The sequence below is a fragment of the Crotalus tigris genome, unplaced genomic scaffold (genome assembly GCF_016545835.1).
Source record: "Crotalus tigris isolate CLP2741 ecotype Arizona unplaced genomic scaffold, ASM1654583v1 scf7180000017551.9496454, whole genome shotgun sequence".
NCBI classification, from domain to species: domain Eukaryota; kingdom Metazoa; phylum Chordata; class Lepidosauria; order Squamata; family Viperidae; genus Crotalus; species Crotalus tigris.
In genome coordinates, this window is record NW_024096469.1 from 2,004,432 (window position 1) to 2,019,151 (window position 14,720).

Genomic DNA, 14,720 nt, shown 5'->3' on the forward strand with positions numbered 1-14,720 from the left:
GAAATAAAGCCTTTATGGTAAATGCCCATGGAAAAGCCTTTCCATCCTTCCTAAAATATATTAGACATTGGCCTATTAGCCAGAATGACAATCCTGTGGTATATTTATGCTACAGTTTGAGACTGGAAAGTTTAGGAGACGATTTGGAATTCAGTGAGTTAATCTAAAATTAAAGCAGGATATAGAGATGAGAGAGATATGGGGCAAAACTCAGATTAACACTTCTTCCTTGTTTGGAAACTCAGGAATAAAGTACAGATAGCAATAAAACTTAGTGCTCTTAGGAATAGAAAAAGAGTGTTTTATTACTATCTGTACTTTATTCCCGAGTTTCTAAACAAGGAAGACGTGTTAACCTGAGTTTTGCCCCATATCTCTCTCATCTCTATATCATCTCTATATCCTGCTTTAATAATTCTTATTTTGTGTGGGTGACAAAGTATGGTGACCAAGTAAGCAAGGGAAGGAATTGTAATACCAGAAGGAAGAAGGAAGGAGGAGAAAGAAACTCTAAGGCCTTAGGGATAGCTCTGATGGTTGGCTTTGTGGTTTGACTGTAGTATCTGAACTGGGCTATGCACATTTTTAACCCAAAAGATTACTGAATAGTTCTCCTTTAGACCAAGAAACTACGAACAGAAATATAATAATAAACTAAATAGTAACAAAAACTATAGGTTAAATATTATCTTTATAATGGTTGTAAGAAAAGAAACATGATTATCAAAACTTGAAATTTAAAGTTCAGTAAACGATGATAGCAACACGGATATCATTTTCAAAAACCAAGAGATGGACTCCTCAAAGTATTATAGAAACTCTGCACATATTTTGCTCACTGTTCTGATTTTATAGGTTCTGACTAGCTATAGGAAAGGATTGTCATGTAATATGACAACTGTGAAAAAAAAAACAGAACAAAAACAAAACAAGTTGGGAAACATTTAGAAAGGATCAAAATTAAAATTACCAAAATCATAAACTATGGCTATTGCCTTTGCAATGAGCACCACATCTCTATGATATGTCACATAAGTTTAGTTTTGAACAGAGAAAGAAGCAGGAGAAAGTGACCTGCTGGGGTTGATAAAGAAAATCTCACTCTCTTTTGCAATATTGAAATATTGTTTTCAAGGACTTAGCTAAATTATTTAAGCCTTATGTTACTTAGTAGTAATATTAGATAATATTTGAAGGCTCATTAAAGTTGCTTCTGATACATCCCCAAATTGCATCCCAGAATGTATTTACCTGTTGTATACTAGGCAGCACATGCTATTGATCTCCTTGTCCAGCTTGTATCTCCGGAAGTCTTCCCAAGCATCTTTAAGAGCAGTGATGGCCATTATAACACAGATGGGCAACACAGATATTCCTGGCTCAAAAACACTTACTACTGGCACAAAATTAAGAACAACGATGGCCACAAAATATACGTTGGCAAAGCGGTGAAACTGTTCAACAATATTTTTAGGGATAAAAGACAAGAATGTGTATCGGGTGGTCTTGATTTTGTTGCCTGCATGACGTCTATTTGGATTTTCTTTCCACTTGGCTTCAAAGGGCAAGTTCGACAGCACAACTCGTTTAGTTTCTTCATTCTTTTCCCTTTTCCTTCTCGTCACAGATTCCACACTCTCAGACTCTGAGACAACACTCTGGCAGCACGGTCTTCTGAACCAAAGTATATCCCATAGGAATGTTATTGAGCACATTTCCTTGACATCTTCCTTCCCCTTTAAAGCTACACTTAAAGAATTAAATACAAACTATATTCCAGTCGGTTTGTTCCAGGGTGAAGTGTCAGGCTGCATTTAATTGAGCCAATTTCTTTTGCTTGCTTTAGTCAACACCTGTTGAAACACAGAGGTGTCATCCTTCAGCAAACCAGTTTTGCTGCCATCAAAAAGAGTAATTCTGGGTCCTAGTGCCTGCTTTGCTGCCGATCTGGATTTTTTCCTTGGCTGTACAATAACACTGAAACATTCTGAACAGTATAAAATAGAAGACAGAAGTTCAGTGGTCTCCTACTTGAATCTCAGATATGTGTTAGTATGGATTATATGGCCTTTATAATTCTATGCAGAATTATAAATACTTGAAATTTAAAACAACAACTTCAAGCAGTCACATTTCTCTGCATGGAAATTACACTGTTTTCCATAGCTTGTATGCCATTCCCCAAAATGCTTGCATCTCCAGCTATCTGCACTGTCAAAATATTATTCAAAGCAATGTCCAAAGGAGTGGAGATATATTCTATGTGCACTAGGAGCAATACCTGTAGAATAGCTTCACCTTAAACCATGCTTTAACTATGGATTATTAAAGAAATCACTTTGGTTGCAAATCATGGTTTGTAGAAACCAGTATGCTAAAACCAGGCATATTACATGATTGCTTATGTGAAATAAATCATAGTTCTGTAGAAATCCAAATAACTATGGCATAACAGTAGGATTGAATTTTGTGACAATTGTCATAATTGATGTTTGAGATACAATTTTTAACAGGAAATTGAACGAACTAACAGATTTGTAGCAATATTATAAAGATAAAATTATCTTCTGCCACACATTGTATTCTCAAAATTTATTGCTTATATCAATATGCGGGATGGGATGGGGATATCAGGAGAAATAATGTAACTACACATTTATAGACTTACTTATTGTATGCCTTTGTTTTAGAAGAATTGATCTGCTGATCCAGTTTGTATCTTTTATAATCTTCAATGCCATCCTTAACTGCTATAGCTAAAAGCATAGCAACTAAAGGTATCATTGTGATATTCTTATGAAAAACTTCCAGTTGTGGGAACCAGTTGATGACCACCAAGAGGAGGACGTAGACGTTGGCCAACCTAAAAAGATAGAATCATTAATGGAGTTGTTACATTTATCATTTTTCTTATTGAGCTTACTGAGGCAATGATTTCTAGGTCAGACATAATTAGTAAACAATCAAACAAATTAACAAACAAACCCTTATTCTTTCGTTTGCTTTAGTGGCTAAAGTTAACTCTGCCCACAAACTGTGTTTATGCAATGCATGTTCCATGGTTTACCAAATTAATTTAATTTTTCATGTTTCTATTATGCACTGAACCACATGAAGTATGCAGGGTGATTTTGCATAAAATATTAGACTAAAATGTGATGAGTTAGTCTGTGGCACAGTGGCAAGCCAGCTGTACCATTTATGTGGGAAGGTTTGAAATAAGCAAGATGGTGTACAGTAGGGTTCCCCAACCCTTGGGCCACAGATTGGTACCAGTCTGTGGTCTGTTGGGAACTGGGCCATGGAAGCGGCAGGTGAATGAGAGAAGTTTCATCTGTGCATGCAAGGGATCTAGATTGTATGTGAAACCACCACCTCCTGGTCCATGGAAGAATTGTGTTTCATGAAACTGGTCCCTGGTGCCAGAAAGGTTGGGGACCACTGGAATATGGAGTTCTTTTTTTTTTTTTTTTTTTTAAAAATATCCTAGTATCATGGCTTCACTAATTTGGATTAACATCCCAGAGGTAGCTTTAACTTTTTGCTTCCCTGTTTCTTTCTTGATCCAACCCTAACCCCCAACTATTCTGTTATTTCTCTTCACAGTATGAAGAACATTTACGCCCAAATGTAAAAATATGCGCAGATTAAAGCCACATAAATGACCTACAGACTTTTGAGAGCCACAAGCAGAACTGTAGATTATCTCATGGCTTCAACTTCAATTTCCCAAATAGGCCTTGGGATGGTTTTAAATTGTTTTGGATGATCCATTCTAACAGAGAAAATGTATAGCCGCTTTGTCATGACCCAGTTGCTGTCACAGGGCTATTCAAGACTGGTCTATAATTTCTCAGGTCAGATGAGTTTAATTAAAGCTTCTTCTTCTAAAGGGTGCTTAGAATAGCTTCCTGAAGATCTGTAGCATCTCCTTACTTAAAGAAGTGTTATTTATAGCTCCCAATGAGTCACCAAGCCTCTCCCAACACATTAGAATTAGGCAACGTTTGACACACATCACAATCTATTGTCATACTAAAGGAGCTATTGTTTAAAAAGCTATTGGACTGTCCCTTATTATTCATTTTATAAGTAATCATCCTTATCTAAATATGGAATTTAATGTTGCCTGTGTGACTTCCTGTTGCACAATGGGACTTAGATCCAATCCTTCCCTTCCCTTCTGTAGTCTTCCCCATGAGCTCTGGAGATTCTTCTGACTTTTTAAAAACAGATTTATAGGGTTGTGTGTGTATGTGTGTGTGGAGGGGAGGGGGCAAATTTCCTTCCCACATCCACAGATGATGCCAAAAAGAAGTATTAGATTCCACTCTAATATACTGAACAGAACAGAATAACAGGAAGGGACCTTGGAGGTCTTCTTGTTCAACCCCCTGTTCAAGCAGGAGAACCTATACCATTTCAGACAAATTGTTGTCCAATCTCTTCTTAAAAATCTCTAGTGATGGAGCATCCACAACTTCTGGAAGTAACTTGTTCCACTGATTAATTGTTCTAACTGCCAGGAATTTTCTCCTTAGACCTTGGTTGGTTCTCTCCTTGATAAGTTTCCAAATAGATTGACACCCTCTTATGGCAGCCCCTTAAATAATGGAACATTGCTATCGTGTTACCCCCTAGTCCTTCTTTTCATTAAAACTAGACATACCCAATTCCTGCAACCATTCTTCACATGTTTTAGCCTCCGGTCCCCTAAACATCTTTGTTGCTCTGCTCTGCACTCTAATATAGAGTATTTATACACTGTATAAATCATTCCCACTTTTAATTTAAAGTTCACTGAATATCTGTTGTGAATGAGATCTGTAGTAGAGATACTATATATAGGCAAAAATTTAGATTAAATCTTTCAAGGTTTTGGCACTGTCACTCAAAATCTCATAAGATTTTGGTCATTTTAAAATAAAGAAATAATTTTATTTTAATGTTTGGTGCTATGTAGGAAAATCATATACACTAGTGTTTCTAAGTCTCGGTATGCTAACTGAGGAATACTGGGAGGCGAAGTCCACATGTCTTAAGCTTGCCAAGGCTGTGAAACTCTGATGTATAACATTGTGTGTGCCAATGCTGTGTTGCCCGTTCCTGACATATATAGTAATGGAAAACTTCTGATGACGATAGAAAGGAGATGTTTGGAATCTGCAACAATATCTGATTCTTAATCTCTCTAAAGGCATTCTGTGCTTTTTTGTATTTTTCTGAATACTTTTCTTCCATTTACTGAAAACAGATATAAAAATAATGATCATTTTGGTTTTCTTATGGTAGCAGTGGTGCATTTTCATACCTGTGAAATTGTTCAAAGAGATTTTGAGGTAAAAAGCTCAGCAAAGTGTATTTTGTTGTTCGTATCCTATTTTTGCAATATGTCTTCAAGACTTTTTCCAACTCCTTTTGAAATCTGGCATTACTAGGAAAGACAACCCTCCAACTGTCCCAGTTGTGTTTCTGTTTCTGCCTCGGTTTGTCAGAGGATAAGAGAGGTGTTGATTCCAGCTGTGAAGTTTCTTCTTTTGGCCGTTGCCAACAGTACACAGTTGAGTCAACTGATAAAGTCATGGTCACAGATAGGGAATGTCTGAAACACAAATGCATAACAGGAGCTGAAAAACAATTCTAGCCTGAAAGCAAATACAACTCCTACTAGTGTCTGAGTTCACACATTACATGCTACCCAGTACAAGAAAAATGCTTCCCCAAGTAACAAATGAGGAACACATGGTTAACTATTTGCAGAAAATGATGAAAGGCGTACAGAATTTCTTTCAACCTTCATAACTGAATGATTTATAGAGCAAACAAATACAATGAACTGTGTCATAGTGGTTGCTGACATTTGACAACACAAAGGGAAATCCCATCAGGCTTGCTGTGTGCAATGAACATGTAGAGAAGCTCTGCTCCTTTTGCTTCCTTGGTGCTGGAAAAAAGGGGCCAGGATTGTTGGCGGTGGTGGTGGGGGGCAGAGAATATGGGAAAAAGCAAAAACAGGAGGAAAAAAAACCTGATATTCGTCTTTGTCAGTATTGTTAGAAAAGTCTTTCGTGATAAGAAAGGGTTAAAGTGTTGCTTATAAGATCATTTCCCTGGAGGGGAAAAATTAAAAGCAAGGATAATTACAACTTACGACACACACCTGGGCCTTGTAAACAGCAAATACATCCCATAGTCACACAGAGTGTGCTCATCTACTATTTTAAATCCAACCCACTCCTGTATACAGTCTCTCATTATTTCAGTTTCAACTCTCTACTTCTACTACAGGTGAAAACATAGACAGTTAATGGTTTAAACCTCTAGCCAAAGCTCTAATGACAACTCAGCAGCTTTCATATTAATTTTTAAATACTGATGCAAACAGAACACATTGCAAACATTTGGAATTTAGCCTGGAAACATAATCACTAAGTTCTGGCATAACATTTTACCACTAAAGCCAGCATTTTAGGCAGAACTCTGACTCTTTCACTGTTTGTACAAAACATACCTCTCAGTTGAAGTTGATACTGTTCTGGAAACCTATAGTTTGTAGAGCTCTTTATATTTTCTTTGTATTTTGGTCCAAAGACCAGCTGTTTGTCTCATCCCCTGTCTCTATTTTCCTAGTGTTAAGAACTGAGACTTAGATACAAAAGGAAGGCAAAGTATTGCTATGAGTTGGAGAAGAGTAATTAATCACAGGTTTTTTATTTCACCTCTTGAAACATACTTTGTCTTTTTGTTTTAAAAAGCATTTAAAAAAGCAAATTCAAACAACACACAATTTAAAATATAGTATGCATTTAATACCAGGATAAGGTAAACAAAATGCAATGTAGATGTCTAAAACTTTTAAAATATTAACCAGAAAGGTGATAAAATCAATTCAATCCAGGAGAGCCAGTCTGGTGCAATGGTTAAGACACCAGGCTAGAAACAGGGAATCTGTGAGGGAATCTAGTCCTGACTTAGGCCAAAGCCAGCTGGAGATCTTGAGGCAGTTGCATACTGTCAGTCCCATGAAGGAGCCAATGGCAAGCTGCTTTTGAAAAACTATACCAATCGGATTTCAGGGTTTATACAGGCAGTTATCAGGAGCCAACACTGAGTTGAAGGTATCCCTTCCTCCTGAAAAGTTTTCAGCATTGCCTTAAAACAGGGAACTGAAGAATTTCTTGGGTTAAGGATTCTACAAATGTGGCAGAGGCCACCGAAAAGCCCCCTTATGCAAAATTGGCTTTACTGGCAATAGGAAGATGGCACCCCCACCCCAGAGAAAGAAATATTTTAGGAGATATTAAAAAAAGCAGAATATATTTCCCCAAAGGAATAATAGAAAATCTTAGGTAGAAACCCCACCCCCCAAATTTCTCTGCTCCAAGCAGAGGCCAGGTCTGTAGAAATGCAGATTTGATAATCCTTTCAGAAAGGTTGGAGTTGAGAAGTTTAGAGCTGATGGGATTGGAAATACAAAGATCTCCAGAACCAACAACCCCTCACCCCAAAAAATCCAACACAGGACATAGCCATCAGCCATAGCTCCAGGGAAGCAGGGCATGACCTTTAGGACATAATAGGATTAACCGACCACCATTAGAATACCAGAAGGGCACACTGAACCTCAGATCAAAGTTCATGCCACAGGAACAACTCCAAAAACAAAAGCCCAAGAAGGTATAAAAACCCACCACTCCAAGCAACATGTGGTCCAAAGTCACATGCTGTTGTGGTTCTGCTCTTCAATAAACTAGAACCTTCTTTCTAAAGCAGTCTCCATTTTGTTTATTCCCAGCTTGGACTGGACCCTGAAAATGTTTTTTCAACACTGGGAATGTGTAGTAGAGCTGTATGATTGTTTTTTTTTTACATGTGTGGGAAATTCATGCAAGAGTAGATAGCCTTTTAGATGCAGAAGAAGGGATCAGAACAATTCCTTATAATTTGAACTTGCTGATTCTGATTTTTTTTTTTTATCCCAAGTAACAGACATTGCCTGATTTTAGAAGACAGTGTCAATTCTTCACTGTCTTTCTCCAAGATAAATGTATCCAATTCCTTTGTGTCACTTGGTCTCCCACTCTCTTATCTTCTTTGTCAATCTCATACCGCATTTTTTGATATAGAATCCTTAAATTATTGAAAGAATAGTTCAGGTGACAGTGGAACAAAGCAAGGATTTTATTGCTACTTGGATAGAATACTTTTTCTGCCAGAATCTAGATGTTTCAGTCCTTAACAGCAGCCTATAACTAATGTAAATTAGAGCAATGCATAAAGTCTCATTAATCAGACAATGCCAGGTAAAAGAAAATTACAGAATATTGGGAATTAAATTTGATATACTCCAGCCTTCAGAATAATAGAATAACAGAGTTGGAAGGGACCTTGGAGGTCTTCTAGTCCAACCCCCTGCTCAGGTGGGAAACCCTATACCATTTCAGACAAATGGTTATCCAATCTCTTCTTAAAAACTTCCAGTGTTGAAGTACCCACAACTTCATTTATTAGTGAGTACATTAAGGCAGGCATGTCAAACTACCAGCCCACGGGCCCGATGTGTCATACTGAAACCGTGCCCACCCAATTCCAGCAATGGGGAAAAAGTCACAATACGTCATGCGACATCACGTGATGTCATGAGTTTCACATGCCTGCATTAAGGTGTGGGTCTCTGTGAGTTATACTCTTGGCAGCTTACAGAGAATTTAATTGTCATCCCATTTCTAACTCATGATTTGCTTATGGTCTGTGAAGAGAGTGGCTTTTTACATATACAATCGTAAAGCCAGGAATCCACTAATCCTATAATTGTGCATCTGCTTTTCCTACCTAAATGCAGAATCCCAGCTATTTAGGATGATTTTGTTAATTGAAGTCTACAAACAAATACAAAAAAAAGGATGGCTATTGCTTTTATGCTATGCTTCTGTATTTGCAGTTTCTTAATAATTTTGCACAAAACAATTGTGTTTTTAAAAAACTCAATAACAGATTAAAGTTTGCCATTTTTTCCCCCTTTTCCTTAGCTGTGCTACTCCCTTTTATTCTACTGGCTTTTGAAAGCCAATAGAATAGACTCTCTTGAATAGAGTCTAATTCTATTGGCTTTCAAAAGCCAATAGGAATTGTCCAGGCTGTCTCTGCCCTGCTGAGCCCGCCAAAAGTCCTATTCTGCAAACGGTGCTGCACCACTTACGACCGGTTGAGTAGTCCTCGACTTACGACCGGTTGGGGGTCACGGCATTAAAAAGGTTGAGAACCACTGCTCTAAGGAAAATGGGTGAACATTTAAATGACTTTTTTTTCACTTGGGAAGGTCTATAATAAGTAAGTCTGTTAGCAGCATTGGGAACAGCTGCTTAAGTCAGAGTCTTCTAGAGCATTTAATGATATATTAAGTATTAAGTAGATGGTGACCAGGGGAACCCAAATTAAATATTTTAGAGTTACCATATTTCTAAAAAGTTATATTTTGGAGAGGTATTTAAACTGAAAAGTTTGTATTTTACACTGGGTAAAAATGCTGTGCAAAATTTGTTTATTTACTGAATTTAAGCTTCTTTCTTTCAGTTAAATACAGGGAAGGCATTACTTGCATATGGAAGTCAATGTGGGCGAGGACCTTGTAGCCAACATTCAGCCAGTTGGAGGGAATACTGGAACTAACCTGCTCTATCATGGTAAATGCTTGTTCATCAAAGTTCATCCTCTCTATTTTAGCTCATGTCAAGACTGACAAATGACAGCCAAAGTCCAGAAGAAAAGAATCTGTTCACAAACAAACTTGCAGAAAGAACCAATGGCTGATGCACAGCACAAATTTTGAATAACTCAGGTAGGCAAAGGATTTGGTATTGAGATTTTTTATTTTATATTCACATTTTTGAAAAAATAAGTAAGAGCCGTGGTGGCACAGTGGTAAGAATGCAGTAGTATTGCAGGCTGACGCTGCTGACCGCCAGGAATTCGATTTTGACAGGCTCATCCTTCGGAGATTAGTAAAATGATCCAAATTGTTGGGGGCAATATGCGGACTTTGTAAACTGCTCAGAGAGAGCTGTAAAGCACTATGTATAAGTCTAGTGCTATTGGTAGTGCTAGCGCCATTATTTATTTGTATCCCACCTTTATTATTTTTACAAATAACTCAAGGTGGTGAACCTATCCAACATACATTCTTTCTCCTATTTTTCCCACAACAACAACACTGTGAGGTGGGCTGGATTGAGAGAGAGAGAGAGAGAGTGGCTGGTCCATAGTCACCCAGCTGGCTTTCCTGGCTAAAGCAGCACTTGAACTCACAGTCTCCTTCTTTCTAGCCTGGTGCCTTAAGCACTAGATCATTTTCCACTATTTTTATGCATACAGTATTTGAACTGAGGAGTGCTGTGGATTTATTGATACCAGTCTCTTGCTTTCTTGCCAGACATGATGGCTGTTGTAGTTTCCTGGTTTTATCATGATATTTCTTATCCTCGCTGAGAGGACTACAATATTTTATAAGTTATTATTTATTTTTTTATGTTTCTGTGATTCTTTTTCTTTTCCACCTGAGGGAATACAAGCAAAATCCACATGATGGATCTATTTCAAGTATGGAAATGCTCTAAGTGACTCTGAAAAAGAGAGTCAAAGTATAAAAGTTTTCAGAAATCACTCAATCTTTATCTGAAGTGTTTTTGTGATATTAAAATATGAACCAGCAAGTACACAAAGAAAAAAAACATAGCAAGATACTAGTAGTCCTTGACTTATAACCATTTGTTTAATAACTGTTTGAAGTTATGATGGTGCTGAAAAATGTGACTTATGACTCGTCCTTGCATTTATGACCACCACAGTGTCCCTGCAGTCATGTGATCAAAATTCAGGCACTTGACAACCAATGGTTCCAGCATCTAGGGGTCATGTGATTGCGATTTGCAACCTTCCCAGGGGGCTTCCAACAAGCAATGCTAATGGGGGAAACCGGATTCACTTAATGAACATGTGATTTGCTTAATGATTGCAGTGATTCACTTAACGACCACAGCAAAAGAGGTTGTAAAATCGAGTCTTGAATTTCCTTCAGAACTGCTAAATATTGCACTTTTCTTTGTATTCTCATGAGTATGAAGCAAGAAAGAGATGGCTTACCTGCTGATTTACCCAAAAGCATTTTATTTATACAGTACAATGTCAGGTCTACTTCTTTACACAGATTTTTTTTTCTTTTATGAAAACCAGTCACTCTGAGAAGCATGCAATATTCTGAGGAGTGTGCATGAATAAATCCAAAGAAAGAAGACAAAATGGAGGGGTGAAAATAAATGATTGCTTAGAAATATGCTAACATTTTATATAAGATATATAGCAGTGGTGGTGAACCTATAGCATGGATGCCAGAGGCGGCACTTGGAGCCCTCTCTGTGGGCAATGTGCCGTTGCCCCAGCCTTGCCTGCCCCCCCAACCCCCTCCTCTCCAGCAGCCCCCTGAAGCAGAATTACCCTCAAGTGTGGCCCACACGGAGCAGCGCAGCCAAGGACATGGCAGCCAGGCAGCGTAGACCGGCAGGACAGGGGATGGGGGGGCAGACCAGGGGCTGGGAAGGGGGGTGGAGCGGGGGCAGGGCCAGTTTTTGGACACTCAGTCTCTAAAAGGTTCGCCATCACTGATATATAAGATATGATTTTGAAACATTAGCTCCAGTTAATTTTCTTCCATTATTTGTGTGCCATTTTTTTATACATATTTTATTAATTTTCTAATTTTACAATCATGAGTACTTAATAAACAACATGTTGTCTGGGTCCATTGGTAATTCAATGGTACATATTAACTTTCTCAGTCTAGTTCTAATACTACACCATTCAATACTTCTTTCATCCTATCTTCCTCTGGTGGTATGCATTTTTCCACACTGGCAAATACAATTTTTGTTACTGTGAATACATATACAATTAAATATAGACATCTTCATCACATTTTTCTGGTATTGTACATAACATTGATAGTGTCAGTTTATAATATCTTTTCTAGCCAGAACATACCTCAATTGCATTTGCACTTAAAATCCATTTTTTCAATCAATATCTTGTTTTTTCCCACTTTTAAAATATTTTTAATTTCTCATCAATGTTCAAAATATCTCTATCACTTATAATTTTCTCATAATAAATTATATTTGGGTAACCAAAAGCTTCCCTTAATCAAACCTTTTAGAATTTCCATATTTCCCATCTCATAACAAAGTATAATATTTTAGTTACAAATCATATCCTTCTAATTATAATAATACTTTTATTTCTAAGAGTTATCTATTTTGTTAACCATATTCAAACATCTGTTTAATAGTATACTGTAATATCCCATATAATAGGTCAAAACCTTTATTTTCTTCAGTCTTACTCTAGCTTTCTTCCTTTGCCAAATAACTTTCCAAGTCAGTGTATTTGAATCATCAAGTAATTCTTCCTCTGTTTTCATATATATTGTTTGAAATGAGGAAGAAAATTTGATTGAAGTATTTTTGGAAGAACACTCAACCCATTTATATTCATTAAACAGCCTCCATCCTTCTCCTTCAGTTTTTCTTTTTATTTCTTGTTTGTCAATATTCAGCATTTCTCCTAACAGATTTATCATCCGTTCAATCAGCTCTTTTTCCTTACCCTCAAATGTGTTCTGAGATCTTGACAAGTAAGATATCTTTTCCATTTCCGGAGACAAGTGTTAAATGGCTCTATTTATCATTTAAGGCTAAGTATGAAACACCCATTTTGTTTTTGTATGTAGTCTTTATTGTTAAACAGGGTCCCCAACACAGATAAGCAGCCCAAGAGATTTTTTTCTCCTTTTCCCAGATGCAGTCTGCAAAAGTGAAAGTTTCCAGGAACAACAAAGAGTCTTATCTAAGTCTGGGTTTCCTTTAAGCATAATAAATTGTAGTGCCGTGATTTGCCATTAGATGTGGTTGACACTGTCTTCCAGCTTTCTAAATCTAAGCCTATTTTACAGATTTTCAAATATCTTTTCTAAATAAAGTCTCAAAGGTACTTTTAGTCCCCAAATTTTAAAGCTATATATCTGTATTAATTCCAAATTGATCTTTTAGTTTTCTTTATTGTCCCCCAAAGCAATTAATTTGCTGCTTTTCTTTTCCTGAGGGAACGGGGCAAAAACTTCCCTTCTCTCTCTCATTGGGAAGGATTCTTTGTTTTGGGCGTTCTTTTTTCCAGGAGAGTAGTATTAAGATCATAAAAAGAGGATAAAGTCTCACCAAGTTCCATCCACGTTGCTGAAAAATTGCTAGTTAGAGCTTATCTTCAGTTGTCAGCAGTTTCTGACTGGCCACATAAATGTAGCCAGTCTTTCCCCTGTCGGTTTGGAGGGCTTCCTCGGATCCAGGAGAAGGGCCACCACCCCTCCACGATCGATGAGAGTCCCCTCCTTCTTTGTTGCGTCTCTGGGGTGACTATTGATCCTTTTTAGGGTGCCCAGTGGGACAAAATCGAGTGTGGAAGATTTAGCCCTGTCTTCCTGCACCCGTAACACCACAATGCCTAACTGGAAGTCCTGATTTGAGTTTAGGCACAAAATAAAATATTTTTTTTTTTGCACCAGTTAACCCTCACTCTATTATTTGCAGCTGAGGTATCTACTGTGGTGGTAGTAGTAATAGTAATAATTTATAGATATATTTTTCAAAGATTAGATTATATCGTGGTATGTGCCTGTTTGAAGGAAAATCTATTTTTAATAAAGCTATGGAATGAAAACAAATCTCTCTTCCATAAAATAATTCAATCAATTTCTGTTTGATAAACCAATGTTTGTAAAATGAAATCAGTCTCACTTTGATAAATCAGCATTTGCAGAATTAAATTAAATCGGATCTTTCTTCCATAAATCACTTTTATTCAAAAAAATTAGTAAATAAATGAAATCAATTTCTCTTTTAACCAGTTTGTTCAGCTCTAATGAACATTAAAATCCAGAAACTGCACTGTGCTGCCTCCTTTCTTTCTGACTCCTATGACATGTGTCCTCTTTTTACTGCCATAATGATGTTCCATCCATTTTATTCAAAATTTCACCAAATTTCTGCATTTATTTATTTTCTTTAAAGTTATGAGGCAGGTATAGTTTCCACCAATGCAACAATCTTATTATTATAGGAATCAGAAACATTCCCCCACTGCAATTTTTTATTCAAAATTTCTGAGCTTTAGTTTAATTTTGGTGTTTTCAGAGACCTGTTTGGTTTTACCTCATGTAGTGTACTGAATTATTTTTTCTTGTGGTCTGAGGCATGTTCAATATTTTCCCCCAGTGCTACAAATCAAACAGGATAACTGAGAAAATCATAGGCTTCATAATGCCAGTATGATGTTTCTGTACTTTAATAGTCTTGAAATGTCTGAATTCTCAGATTGAAACATTCTAATTAGCTGGATTGACCATATTGAATTGGCCAATAATCAGCTAAGTTGCTGGTTTCTTAACTTCATACAAATTAACCAGCTAGAAATTTGAAATATGGTCTCTAAGTTCCCAAAGCAATTTTAATTACATAGTTTTGCTAAGAGCCTTAACTAACCTTGTTCCAAATTTGTTTTCAGCAAATGTTTCTTTTGCCAAAAGTACTCCAAAGTATCCATTATAAGGCACATAGCTATTACTACAAGTTTTTCAAAGAAGGTAATACAAAGACAAAGAAATACTGGTCTTAGATCAT

General features: G+C 36.9%; 1 protein-coding gene across 4 annotated transcripts in view; it reads right to left on the reverse strand.

The window, feature by feature from the left end:
* Positions 1–14,720, reverse strand: part of ATP10B (ATPase phospholipid transporting 10B (putative)) — a 144,775-nt gene that overhangs the window by 58,302 nt on the left and 71,753 nt on the right. For 3 of the 4 annotated variants that reach the window (XM_039343568.1, XM_039343550.1, XM_039343575.1), the window contains exons 2-3: positions 5,312–5,602; positions 2,669–2,863 (exon numbers count right to left, since the gene is read on the reverse strand). In XM_039343568.1, the coding sequence (XP_039199502.1) occupies positions 2,669–2,863; positions 5,312–5,583 (467 nt within the window). In that variant the 5' untranslated portion in view covers positions 5,584–5,602. Of the gene's footprint in view, positions 1–1,251; positions 1,828–2,668; positions 2,864–5,311; positions 5,603–14,720 lie in introns of those variants that run through there. The other variant, XM_039343559.1, reaches the window with a different exon arrangement.